The sequence below is a fragment of the Lagopus leucura genome, unplaced genomic scaffold (genome assembly GCF_019238085.1).
Source record: "Lagopus leucura isolate 7727_CA_CO unplaced genomic scaffold, USGS_WTPT01 Super-Scaffold_100157, whole genome shotgun sequence".
Lineage (NCBI taxonomy): Eukaryota > Metazoa > Chordata > Aves > Galliformes > Phasianidae > Lagopus > Lagopus leucura.
Window position 1 is genome coordinate 23,508,788 of NW_024962334.1, and position 14,613 is coordinate 23,523,400.

The 14,613-nt window shown below is 34.6% G+C and overlaps 1 protein-coding gene across 5 annotated transcripts in view; it reads left to right on the plus strand.

The window, feature by feature from the left end:
• AGMO (alkylglycerol monooxygenase) overlaps positions 1-14,613 on the plus strand; it is a 182,446-nt gene that overhangs the window by 95,331 nt on the left and 72,502 nt on the right. For 4 of the 5 annotated variants that reach the window (XM_042888540.1, XM_042888542.1, XM_042888544.1 and 1 more), the window contains 3 exons: positions 246-362; positions 6,804-6,886; positions 8,033-8,138. In XM_042888540.1, coding sequence (XP_042744474.1) covers positions 246-362; positions 6,804-6,886; positions 8,033-8,138 — 306 coding nt within the window. Of the gene's footprint in view, positions 1-245; positions 363-6,803; positions 6,887-8,032; positions 8,139-8,352; positions 8,500-14,613 lie in introns of those variants that run through there. The other variant, XM_042888541.1, reaches the window with a different exon arrangement.

A 14,613-nucleotide genomic window follows, 5' to 3' on the forward strand; every position in this document is an offset into this window, starting at 1 on the left:
CATTTCCTAAAGAGACTTTCAAAATTGTTCTATAGAGTAAGTTAATTTCTCTTTTTCTTTCAGTTGTGAATATGCACACACACACACACATAAACAGTGAAACACTAGACAGTATGTATGTAAGATTGTAGATTATCTTTGTGTAATTATCTGTGCTCCTTAATCTTTTTGTGTTTGTAATTTTAAGGAATACTAAGGAATAAGAGGTTGCAGTGGATCACTGGTATCTGTATTGCTTCATATAGGTCACTGGAAATGAAGTTCCCTTCAATCCAAGTGTACCAGCTTATCTTAACTGCTACGCAGTGGTACATTTTGCTGTAATAATGGAGTTGTATATTGATCTTCTTGCTACTGTGACTGTGAGTAATTCATGTCTTTAGGTAATAGCATTTCATGATGACAGTAATATGACACACAATATACTTACATAATAAAGCACAGAATAGAAACTATAGGGCCTGACTCATATGCTATGTAAATAATCATATATATATAATATATATAAAAAATCATAACTAGATTCTGTAGTGGTATAATAATAAATGTGTAAATGTGTAATTATACAGTATTAAATATATATTAACATATTTACTACAAGTTTTTGTAATGTTTTGTAGAATAAGTATGTATCTGCATCAGGCTTTAGGATCTTGTTAAAGGAAGAATGTATCTCAGATCTGAGGTTGTGTAGGTTTTAAAATGTCAAGATTGGTCACATTTTAAGAGGCCAATTTTGAAAGATGCTGAAGAATTGAAAAAAGAATTCAAAATTTTCTAAAATCTATTCCAGTTGTTGAAGTTGTTGGTTTTTTTTTTTTTTTTTTCTGACAAATTCTTGCATTCAGTTGAAAGAAGAGACTGAGTGAAATAATTTCTTGAGAGAAAAAGCATCAGGCTTATAGCAGCTCTTTTTTTGTTTATTTATTTGTTTCTTAGATGTGTTCTGAATAACGCACCAGACAAATAGAAGAAAACAGTTTTTGAGAAACATTTTAAAAGTATTTTGTTTTGCACTTCAATAGAAAGGTAACAGGAATCATAGAACCATAGAATCTTTTCAGTTGGAAGGGACCGTAAAAGACCATCTAGTCCAGCTTTCCTGTAGTGAGCAGGGGCATCCACAGCTAGATCGTATTTCTCAGAGTCCTGTCCAGCCTGACTTTGAATGTCTCCAAGGATAGGAATATCCACCACCTCTCTGGACTACATGGTCCAGTGCTTCACTATCCTTATCATAAAAAACTCTTTCCTTATATCCTATTTAAATCTCCCCTCTTTTAGTTTGAAACCATTTCCCTTTGTCCTACCACAGCAGACCCTGCAAATGAGTCTGTCCCCATCTCTCTTATAGCTCTCCTTTAGATACTGTAAGGCCACTGTCAGATCTGGAGTGCTCTCTTCTCCAGGCTGAATAGCCCCAGCTCTCTCACTCTGTCCTCGTAGGGGAGGTGTTCCATCACTTGGGCCATTTCTGTGGCCTTCTCGGCGTGCTTCAAGAAATTCACATCTCTTCTGTAGTGAGGACAGTACTCCAGGTGAGGTCTTGCAGCGCGGAGCAGAGGGACAGGATCACCTCGCTTGCCCTGCTGACTACAATTCTTTGGATACAGCCCAGTATATTGTTGTCTTTCTGGTCTGCCAGGGTACATTGCTGATTCATGCCCATCTTGCCATCCGCCAGTGCCCTCTAGTCCTTTTTGGCACAGCTGTGCTCTATCCTTACATCCTCCAGCTTGTACTGATAGTGGAGGTTGCCATGACCCAGATGCAAGACTTTGCACTTGGATTTCTTGAACCTCTTGAGGTTCACCTGGGCCCACTGCTCGATGCTGTTTAGGCCTACTCTTCTGATTAATACAAGTTACAATACACATCACCATCACTACTATGAAGGTCACACTGCAGAGAGTTTAGAGATTACAAAACCACATAAGGTTTTGTCTATCCTGAGAAATTTCTGAGGGAAACTAAAGCATAAATACCTATCATATGTGCAAGATATACAATGCCACAATTGCTATGCTCATATACTGAGAAAACCTCTGCAAAATATTCAGGATATGCTTCTAAATTCCTGCATACATGCAAAAAGTCATGTTTCCCTAGGGATCAAATAAGGTGTTTGTTTATTTTCTTTGTTAATATTGCTTAACAGCAAGAACTAAGGAGTTCATTAATGATTTTTTTCATATTTTTTATTTTCTCTTTTTGTATTTCTCTGGACTTTGAAGGAAAAATGAATGGTCCAAATTTTTTTCTCTGTTGATAACTGCAGCTTTTTAAGAATTAGTAACAAGTTTAACACCCAAACCCCATATGATAATTAAATTTTTTCAATCACAGAGAGGAAATAACTTGAACATCTACCATGTATGAGCTTATTGCAACAAAAAAACCTAGAAAGTTCTCTACACAAAACTGTGGGGTAATGAGGTAGTAAGAATAAGAATGAGAACACAGGGAACTAGAAGCACTTCATCTCAGTACATAAACCATCAGTGTTGGTGTAGAAAGTTCTTGTCCCAAGGCAGAGTTCCAGCATCACTCTGCAGTACAGTGGGAAAGCTGTCATGAGAAGGAAGCTTGTGTATGAATAACTTTACTTGGCAAAAATCTCTCTTCAATATCAGTTTTCCACTACACTGAATTATAAAATATCTATGGATACAACTGGAACTTTCTGTCTGGCTATGAATTATGTCATAACTGTGGCATAGCTCCATAAATGGAGAAAGCTAACTGTTTTCCTCATTTTTAGGTGTAAGTTCCATTTCATAATGGCCATAAGACACAGCATACAGCTATTACATTTCTCAAGTGATTACAGTTGCTCAGTGTTTGGTCTCACGCCCTGTAGAAGTGTTAAGTTTCTCTTATGTGCAAAGAGCAACTATATACCTTTGGTATGAATGACCTACATTTAACTTATGAAAAGAGCAAAACAAGAAAGAACAAATATATATTTTCCACAAGAGAGAGCATACAGTGTTTATTTTCTATATAGCAATCTGTACTATATCCAGAGAATAAAAAATATTTCTGAGCTGCGCACATCTTGATCATTGAAGTAATGGGATTTGGATCAGTCCCAGAGAGAGTGCTAGGAGTGTAAAACTGCAGTACATTCAAAGCAAAAGTCTCATAGCTCCAGAACTGCTTGTATCTCATAAATCAAAATGAAATCTACCTTAAACACATTTTGTAATGTCTTTTTGTTGTTGATAGATACTGTAACTTTTACTGTGATTATAATGCCATGAATATGTGAGCACTTTTAATTAGACAAAAAGTATGTGGTGATATGATAGGTCTCTTGAAAGTTGAGAGCACAAGTAATATATCCATTCAGTAGGGCAAGACAAAGTAGATGGAAGACAAAGTATACAGAATATTGCTAAGTAATCACAGATTTTCATGAATTCTCAGTTAAAATAAAATTCATACATAGACACCAAACAACACAAATTCCATAGCACTGTATTAGCTTTCTTCATTTGAATGTTAAAAATGGGTCATATATGATAGCAGGGCATCTGTCAAATTACAATGTGCTGACATCTTTCCTAGCATTTCTGTTGAAAAACTGAAGACAGTAAGATGACAAAATGCATTTATGTTATAGTTCAGAAGGAAGAAAAATGACCTGGAATTTGGAACCTTTCAATTTACATTTAAAAACACATAGGGCATATTTCCTTCGTTTAAATATGTTATTTCTTTTTTACCTAATTGAAAGAAAAACCCTGTGATTACAAAGCAGTGTAAACTTCTTCCCAAAAATCTATAAGCCCCCCCTTTGTTTTTAAGTCTCCAAGATATTTTTTAAACTTTCAGTGAAATCAAAATCCAACAGAAATATTTTTTTCTGTTTAATTGTAGCCAATAACCACATTACGAAGTTGTGACTGACTCACAGCTAAGAAGCCTGCTGTGGTCCCTTAGGCTTCTCTGTTTGTGCAAGTAATCCAGTACATAAATATTCATTTATTTTATATATATATCCATGCATGTAATTTTAAGAGGTATGAAGATGCTAGCACTAACAAAAGTGTAAAATGCATATTCTTTTCACACTGTAACTTGCAGTGTATAGATTCAGTACGTGATAGCTAGTTTAGTGATATAACTCAGATTATTTCATTGATTGTGGTAGAGTAACACCAAGAAAATGGATGGCCCAGCTGTCAGCATCCACTTCACAAGGTGATACAAGTTTGAAAGTAAATAAAATAATCAAGGCAGTATTTAACTATGCCATTGGAGGAGTAAGGAGAAATTTAGGAAAGTAAACTAATATGTCGATATTTATGCTATGTTTTTCTGGCTTTCTAAAATCTATTACTTCCAAATGGCATCAAGATATATTTCACCAGAAGTTTCCAGGCAGCTCTTGACTAGGAACACAAACAAAGAAACAAAGTTGTTTGTGATACATTCCTTTTCTGTAAATTGTGATTTTGGATATATATTGTAAAGTAGCAACTACTGTTCAAAATTTATACTTGATATTCAGTTCTCTTGTAACCTGACAGAGAATCAAAGCTTTACGTTCCTTTCCTCAAACCAATGCCCTGCCAGTGTGAGGACATTTTTTAGGGCAATCTATAGAAGCTACTGTATTGCACTGCTAACACAAAACAAAACCAGCCACCTGGCTAGGGCTGGGTTTAAAAAGGTGCAGTACTACAATTTAAATGGAAGGACAGACTCAAATAGGAAAGTTTTGAATTATAGTCCCAGTTCCCCATAAAACGCTTTACCTGACAAGGAACTATCATTGAAAAACATAATAACGCATTTCTAAGAAATTTGTTTGTGAATTGCCATATAGCTGTAGCTATATAGCATATAGCAGTACCAAATCATATTTATCTTTGCTATCTTAGCTTTAATTATTGAATTTATTTATGACCCGGCTTCTAAGTAAGTTTAAGTGGGAATTTATTGTGAGTAGATGAACAGTTTAAGAATTTTTATGAATATTTTTATGAAGAAATTTCTGTCCAAAAATTTTGTCACTTCAAAACAAATTGATTCTTGTCAACAATGGAAAGCTGCTGTACAGTTTTTGGATTCTAGAAACTGAAGTGTTAAAAAAATAAAAAATACCTTCAATGTAATCTTTTATTGACACATTTTAAAACCTACTTTGGAAATTTTACAAAGTACTCTAGTTGAGAAAAACCTTTATATAAGGATAACCCCATCAGAGCATTTTTACCTTCTTGTCTTAAGCAAGAGTCTCTGTGCATAACTGCTATGCTGAGTCCCTCCATGGTTCAGTGTCCAGGTCAATATCCTGTCTCCTGTGGTGACCAGTAGCAGGTGCTCTAAGTAAAAGAATAGTGTAGGATATCCTTTCTTTAGGTCTTCTTCTAGGTAGATGATCATAGTAATCATCAGTTTGAGATTTCATAAATTTACTGTAAGGAAGGATGAGACAGACTGCGTGTGTGGCATTCCAGCAATGAATTTGATCTATCCTTGTATAAATCTGTGCAATGGAGTGGCTTCACAGGTGTCATTTGTGAGAAGTGTGTTCTGGCTTGTAAATGACTGGGGTTGCTGTTTAGCTCACGCATTGCTGGGATGCTGTTTTCTTTGTTTGGTAACCATTTGTTAAGGATATCCAAGTAGGTGCTTGTGATTCTTCAGTGTAACAACAGAACCCTATCCAGTCTGAGTGTGTGGTTTGATGTGTTTTGCAAACATGGGCACTGTAAGTTCGCACAGCTATAAAACTTGAGATTATTCTCCCGTGGCCTCCAACACTCACAGATACTTACCTTAGATCTCTTTGCGAGGTAGGGGCCACCACTGAAGGAAAGTGGGCTTGCTGCAAAGTGGACTTTATTGAAATCAAGGCAGGGATTCACAGGTTTTTATTTTTCAGTGCCTGAGATCTTGAGGTGCAAAATGCTGTTCATAAACTTTATTGCTGTTCAAACCAGAAAGAATTTCTATAACTCAGCAAGATGTGCTATTTTCATATTGCTTTATTTTATTTATTTTTTTTTTCTTTTAAGAAAAAAGAAAGGCTCTTCAAAGCTAATATTTGAGAGGAAGCAAGGGAGGGAACAAGAAAAATGATTAAATATTTGATTTGCAAAGGCAGCTATGTAGAATATAAAATTATTTCATAAAGTAAAAGAAAAAAAATCAGACTTCATCATGGAAAATAATTTTATTTTCTGATTGTTGTTTCTAATATTTAGATTTAAATATTAAGGACATAAATCTCTATGCTGCTTTGTGTCCAAATAATAAAACACGTTAATGTTTAAAAGTTTTCAGTCTGATTGGAGCCAATTATATGAGCTGAAGAATTTTCCTGAATTCGGAACCAAGTGTTATGAGGAAACATTATTAATTTTGTTTCTTGTTAAAATATAGCTATATTATCATGTTATTTGAATTCTTACTGTTACCAATGTCTGTTTTGGTATTAATTGGGATTTATACATGGCAACTGTAAAAACGTAGTAAAATAAAATGAAAAAATAGAATAGGGCCAAGGTCATTTTTACTTAGAAATATTGTGCCCTTGTGGGCTAAGGCATGAGGAAATCAAGCAACTTCAGGAAAGCAAGTGGTGCAGAAGGGTGTATCTTAATAATTACATTGGAAATAGAGGCAACTATAAAAGTGATTACTGCAAATTTTTGCAAAATAAAATGCGAATCACTTCAGAAACAGACACTGAAATCACTAAGATAAAGTTGAAGCTGCTGAGTTCTGTTAAACTCAGTTTCTCTTCAGAAAATTAGCCTAAATGATTTTTTTTTTCTTTTTTTAAACAGACATTATCACAGGAAAATATTCTACTGAGAATTGCCATTATCATTCTATCCCTGACCTCTTTTGGATTTCTTATGGAGAAAAGGCAAGACATAAAGCATGGTTTTTTTCTTCTCTCATTCTACAATATTAATGATACAAGGAAATCTCAACTGTGCCCAAAATTATATTGATAAAGAACTATAGATATACTCTGACAGGTATGTTTCTGTCTGTTGGCTAGAAGATAAAACACAAATGACCTGTAACTAAAACAAGGAGTGTTCCAGCAGCAATTAGTGGTGATATTGAAGCACCAACTGCTCATGTCCTCAAATGTGCTTGCATTTGTTGGATCAACCTCCCTGGTTTTGTGATACTGGCAGACCTGTAGTCTGTTCCAATGCTGCTCAAACTTAGCCATGTTGTTTCAGTCCTATGTAGTAGCATTTCATGGGTGTCAGATTGACTGATAATGTATGAGAAGAGCATAAAAAGTGCAGACTCAAACTTATGTGAAGGATACCAAAGATTTTGGATTAATTTGGTCAATATGGATTCAAATCAAATTGGATCTTGAGAAATATACCAGTTCTGTGAGATGTATGCTCTGGAAGTAGTCCATACAAATGCTGTAAACCTACAGGAATCTGAATAGCAAGTACAGTTTCTTGAAAGGGAAACTATGAGTATTTGCCCTGCTAACATAGAAATGTGGAATAGAATCTTCATTGTTGTGCCACTTGTGTTTTGCACATACTACTCATTGTCTTTTTCAATAAAGAATACATTTTGCTTGTATGTTCTGAATGGGGTATTTCAGGGTGGGTAACAGCTTTTCAAGAAATCAGAGATCACTATTATTTACAAACTTGGTAAGGAGAATTAATATGAATTTACAGAAATGTGCCAATGAAAAGATTCTGAGCTATTCAGATGGCAGTTCTCAGAATTTTTCTGTCATCATTTCTGTGATTAAAAGATATGTTTATATGTGTGTGAGTTCACATATATTCTCTACGTATGCGTGTTCTCACCCCCAGAAAATTCAGTATTCTAACTCTAAGATATTCTAACTTCTAAGATATAAACTGTATACTATAAAAATGTAACCTTTTAAAAAAGTTTAAGTTTAGAAAAGGGGATTTTATATAGCTGTGGGATTCATAGACTATTTCTACATTCTGATTTTCATTGAAGTTAACAAGAAAGAAAACCAACAACATTAATCTGCATTATTTCCTGTTTCTAGACCCAAAGCAGGAATTTTGGAAATCATCCGCTGCTCAGTCTTCTTAGGAGTATACAAACTTGGCTACTTAAGAAATCAACTTTCTTTGTTGGACTACGCCTACGAAGTAAGACATTTATTTTGAAATGTTTAAGCTAATGACCTTATAAATTGTTCTTATCATAAAGAAATAAGAACATGACAAATATGCATTTGGCTTCTTTATTTTCATGACATAATTTGAAGAGAATATTGATTTTTTCTTCTCTTTTTTTTTTTTTTGTTTATGTTTTATCTTTTGCAAAATTGTTTTCTTTGTTATAACCAATTTATATTGAAAGAAGTCAGAAAGCCGCCCGTTTACCAGTCAATGCAAAAATACTATATTAATGGCCACATATTTTGACCAGAATACCGGAAGTTCTTTCCTGAATTTGGACTGGGTAATTCCTATTTCACTAAAACAAATCTAAGAACTTAAATATTTTGTTCTGTATTTATACTGTACATCAGGAACAGACTTCTAGGAATTGAAACGATAGGAGACTGAATTAAACAGGTATTTAATCTGCTTAATTATAGTTGTTTTTGTGTTCATAGGGCATGTTTTTATTGTGTTTGTGACTGTTACTTTTTAATCTACATTCTTTTTTAATCAAGGTTGGTTAAAACACTAATGTGATCAGATTTTGATGACAGTAAGTTACAGATTTTGATGTGTATAACGTTCCCAAGTTACCTTGTGCTGGCCATCAGGAAAGTTGGTTATCAGCAACATTGTGTACTTCTGAAAACTAGAAGAACTGTTATCAGATATTTTTTGGCTTAAACAGTGAAAAAAAGAAATTAAATAATAATAATTGAAACTCAGACCTGTTACTGATTACGTTCAGAATGATTTTTGTGACTTGAAACAGCTGCAAGGTATATAGCAACCGATAACTTTTCTAATAGTTAATTTTTGGTAGTGGTGCTGATTCTTCTGCTTTCCCCTCAGATCAGGCAAAAACAAGAACATAAAAATATATTATACTACTGTGGCTCTTTTTCATTGGTACAGGAAAAAATAATTATTGGACAATATTTAATGCAAAATAAATAATTTTTTTATGATGATGGATACCTGATAATCTACTACAATAGATAGTCTAGAAGCAAATAATTTTATTACTTGGCAATTAATTCTACAACCTGTGAGCAATAGGTCTCAGACTTCAGGTACTCAGGTTTTCTAACTAAATTTGAGCAGAGTTATGTGTTAAAATATACCCTCTAAATTTCCCCCAACTCTTGCCTAAAGTGCATACATGTGAAAGGTTAAAGGAGTAGGAATAAAATTTTCATGCTTCTATATTGTTTCTCATTCTGTCATGGGAAAAAAAAAAAAAAAAAAAAAAAAAGTTTCCTATTCTGTTCCATATTTGCATCTATTGTTAAAATACTAAACTCTTTGCCCATTCTCTACTGCATTTTCCTCTGCTTTCTTGTGTAGTTTTTCTTCTTCTTTCCTTTTTTCCTTAATGTTATACTTCTCAGTGACTCTTTCCTAGTTCCTTCTTTGATATTGAGTTGTTTCTCATAAAAAACAGACTAGTAGGAGAAGCTTGCTCATATTATTTTCTTCGAAAAAAATTAAATGGATGTCCACCAAATTGTTTGCTATCAACAAGACCAAATCAAGTAATAGTTGTGAAGAATTTCAATATGTGAGTGCAATAGACTTGCACTTTGTCATAAATTATCAAGCTTGTGATATTAACAGCTTTGTGATATTAATAGCTTTGTGATGTTTGTGAGTACCGCATCTTGATATGCATGTTTTACCATCGCTGGCTTTGCTTGTGCCCTGTCAATGCATTAAACAATTTCTAGATTAATGGTAGGAATGTTTGTTATGGAGACTGTGGTATTTTTGTAATGGAATTTACAAGAAAACATTCTGACTAAAAGGAAATTGCCAGAAATTTTACAATTAATGTTGAAAAGCCTCTTCAGATTATTAATGTTTTCAATAATGATCAATGAGATCATTTTGAATCAGAAGACACTAATAAGCATAATAAATAAATTGTTTTCACAGAAATTAGAACTAAAATTTGTCCTAAAAATTTCCTTTTGTTCAACCTTCCTAAGATCTATCCTTTCTAAGTTAGGAGATATTTATTATTATTACTATATATTATATATTATTAGGAAAATAATTTTGCCATACTTTACATTAAATCATTAGTGAAAATTGTGATTTCTCTCTTCTTGTACCTATGGTTCATATACTTGCATTCCTCATTAATGTTTTATAACCAGTAAATAAGACTTCAAAAATAATTACCTACGCAGTATTATTTGTAGGACGCTCTAACTAGTAAAAGTAAGTGATCAAACTTCAAATGATTGCCCAATGTGGAGTTTGCAGTTTTGTCATTAGCTCTTAGGCTGATCTAAATGGCGAGTTTCACCAAGTCTAAATAATTAAATTAACAGCTCAATCCTGACTGCTCCTTTCTCTACTCCTGGATCCCTGTTGCTTTCTGTCATTTTAGTGAGTTTGAGCAGCTCATAAGCACATCTGATATTTATCAGAACTACTGAAATTTTCACCTGTTGAAAAACAGAGAAGAAAGTAAAGAAATAAGAGAAAACAAGAAGAGTAGGGGAAAGAAGAAAGAAGCCTTTTGCAGTTATGCTAGTACAGGTGGCTATGAAAATAGCAGCCAATGAATGCAATGCCATCAGGAGAACCAGCCCTGCCCCCTTTCTCCAGCACCTTAACCTCTCAACCTAGCTAATTCAGTCACATGATTGCTCTGACTGATGCAGCCAAAGATTTATCTTTGTGTAAATTAGGTGATTTAACATCCTCTGGAATAAGAAAGTTCCCTAATACAGAGGTCCACAGAAGTAAAATGCAGCTAGAGGCGGGTAAGAAAGAACTGCTTATTTTGGTAAAGATACAGTCTTTGTATAATTGTTTATTGTATCCACACTCCAATAACCACAGAATTGCATCTGTCCATGCTTTGAAATTCTGTATTAAGTAATGTGGTTACCAGTCTTGGCTCAGTTGTATTTGAAGTCCTTCCAAGACATATTTTTGAGAGATGTCTCCTGGTGTTTTTTCCTTTTCCAAAGAAGACAATAACTCCAAGTTATCAGAGTTAGAAAAATAATCTTTTTTTCTTGTGGGACGTGAAACTCTACACATTTCTCAGCGTGCATTTTCTGTTCCTTGTGCTGTGTATGTTTCATATGCTTGGGCAAAAGATGTAGGCTTTGTCGTTGCTTTGTTTTTTGGTTGATTGCCTTTTACAAAGGCATAGAAGTTTGAAGAACTTTTTCAATTGTATGACAATTCTTTCTGGGATGGAATTCCGTGAACGCTTTGATGATAGAGATATTATATTTGACTGGATATAGACAGTAAGCTGAGAAGTCAATGCATGTCTGCTCAAGGGTCTCTGCTGCCGTATCCTGTGCTAGTGAGTTTGCTGTAGGCTGACTATTTCATGTCTGTGTAATGTGATGATCGTGTGTATTAATATTGCCAAATCTTTTTCTGTCAGACTGAGTCTGGAGTCTCCTAACCACCTGGAGGTAGCAGAAAACATAACTTGTACATTCAGTTATGTGACATTTCAACAGTCACGATATGTAAAAATAAATTTGTGATGATGGTACACCTCTTCAAAGAATTTCCATCTATCTTCTCTGGTTTGGCATCAGTCAGCATATTCCATGAGCTGATTTTGGTCAAGCACTGGCTGTTATATGACAGTGGTAGTAATGAGGAGCAAGAAGAAATGAGAGCCACTAACATGTTGTTGGATCTCTTGTCTGAAATATATTCCATAACTTCCATATTCCTAACTTCCATAGCGGCTGCAGCTCACTACTGTGACTCATAAGCTGAGGAAATGGGAGTGAAGAAAGCTGGAATGAGAAATGTAAATGTCTATTTTGTTGTGCCTGTTTATTTTTTGCTTTCTTTTTTTCTTTTTTCTTTTTATCTGAGAATAGGTCATACACCCAGACTATTTCTGCACACTTTTGCTGCATGGCTACCAAACCAACAGCAGTCATGTATTTACTTGCGGGTAAGAAGGATTAAGATCTGGGACAACTTTCACTGAAGAAAAGAAAGAAAAAGAGAGGATGTACACCTGTGTGAAATCTTAAATGAAGTACTTCTTTTCTATTTTGTATGGGCGTGTGTTGCATTAGAAAAATAACCAACACTGGAAGATACATAGAGTCTTGTGCAGCAGGTTATAATTCAGCCCTTAACTAATGAAGGCAGAAATGAGCTTCTTTGTGGTCAAATTATTTATTTATTCCACCAGAGTACATAAACTCTGCAGATGCAGCTGTTCCAAATGTTTTTGGAGACTGTTCTGTACCAAATGGACTTCTTGTCTGGTCTTTGATGCAATTCTTGTATTTCTTACGAGCATGTCAGCTAATTTGTCTGGATGAAATATATAATATCTCTTTATGAAAGAACTGATTTGCACTGTACTCTGCATTCTACAGCAGTCCCTCTTAATGTGATGTATCACCACACTACTTACTTCTCTTTTCATTATACAAAGGCTTGCTGTTGCCTCACTTGTTTCTTAGTGTAATTTCCCAGTGTCAGTAACCTGACTTATGAGTACTGACTTAAAACAAACATTTACTCATAAGAACTTATTTCCACATTGATAGTTTTCTGCTCTGCAGCATTTTTTCCTTGGTCCCTCATTAAGATCATCTGTGCCACATTTCAAAGTGCAGCATATCCTATATTTGGTTTCCATTAAGGTGAAAGCTCCATGCTCTATGCTATGATTTACAACCTCAGCATTTAGGCAGTCTCTGTGCCCTAACTAGATTGGATGGTATATCTGAAATGTATTTTCAAAGTAATGGAAGGAAACTACTACCTCATGATAAAAAGCCTTGTCAACACACATGGAATTAAATAAACACGAGTTGTAATCTGTATTTTCTATGTTAGCCTCATTGAGAAAATTCTGCAATACCATGCAGTTGACTGGACTTTTAATATTCCTGACAACTACTCTAGGGGGAATAATGTCCCTTAGAAAAAGTCACAGTAAAATCTGGCAGTAGATTAAGTTCGTTTCCACTTAGGTGTGACAGCGGTCGTTACTGATTTTAGACTTAGCCAGTTTGAGAGTCGGCTTCACCACCATGAACTACAGACTATGATGTATAGTTCCAGATGCTCTGGCCAATTGACCGTAAAATTGCTCCGCATTTCTGGCAGAGCAGCTGAGCTGGAGCTTTTAAAATCTCCACTCCCCGAGCTCAACACCCTCCCCCCTCTGCTTGAAAGCTGCTCATTATTCTTCTTCTGCCGCTGATCTTAGCAAAAGAAAAACTTCTGGAATCAATTAGAAGTGTCTGCACTTGATGAGATTTGCACGTGAGTTCGGAATTGCGAGGCTTTGATAGTGTCAGCCAACAGCTGCAGTTTCAGGTGGTAAAATCGGGGAAGGAATTTTCCAGGGTTTATTTACAATCATAAAATAAAACAAAAATCAGGACAAGTTGGAAACTATCTAATGTGTCATTAAAATGAAGCCTCGATTGGGTTATATATTTATTTTGTCTGAAAAAAAGGTAAACTGGTGTTTTATTATCAGGATCTTCTCAATTACCTTGCAATTATTACTCAATGTAGACTGGTTGTAATAAAATGCAAGCTATGGGCTGCATGCTGTAGTTTTAACTATGAAAGAGGCATCTGCTATTACTTTTGTCACTTTAATTGCTCAACAAGACAAGGAGGTAGTCATACTTAATGGAAATCAGAAGTGTGTAGTCAAAGATGAAGCAAAGGTGGTATTTGGAACATAGAAAATACATATTCACATATACTGTCTGGCAATTTTGCATTTCACTTTCAGCTTCTGCTGAAAAGGTGAATAAAAAAATAGCATTCATATTGAAATTTCTAATGTTTTCTGACCCATCTGAGCAGTTAGGGATTGGCTTGTATCTGTATGCATTTTAAAGATAACAGTCATGCCAAATGAGATTATTAATGTTAAGTTATGCATCTGAGTGTCTTTATAAAGATCAAATTGTGCCATTTCACACACATTGTTATTAATTCACATTGCAGACTGGTTTTGTTCATAAGTCAAAGCATAATTTTTCTAAAAGCCAGGAATGCTACAAACCTCATCAAACTGCATTTTTTTCTACATCATAACACATGGGTAATAATAGAAATCTTCTCCATACCAATGAATTGCTTCACTCATATAAATCCCTGGTGACAGCTGAGATACTCCACACGGGTGGATGTGTTTATCTGTGCAATTTCAACTCCAGTAGTAAAGTATTAGCTGGCAATTTTATTTTTTAATGAACAGAAGCATTGATTTGTTTCATACCTATGTTTATCCTATGGAGATAGCACTATTAAGGAAAACTATTTTGTCATTTTTACTTTCTCTTACTTCAAAGAGAAATAAATAATAATAAATAAACTAAGAAGGAGCTTCTAATGAAGGAACTCTTGGATGATGCCTTGTTTGTAGAAGTAGTCATCTGTATTTGCACAGAGGTATCTCTGCACCACTATTGAATCAGTG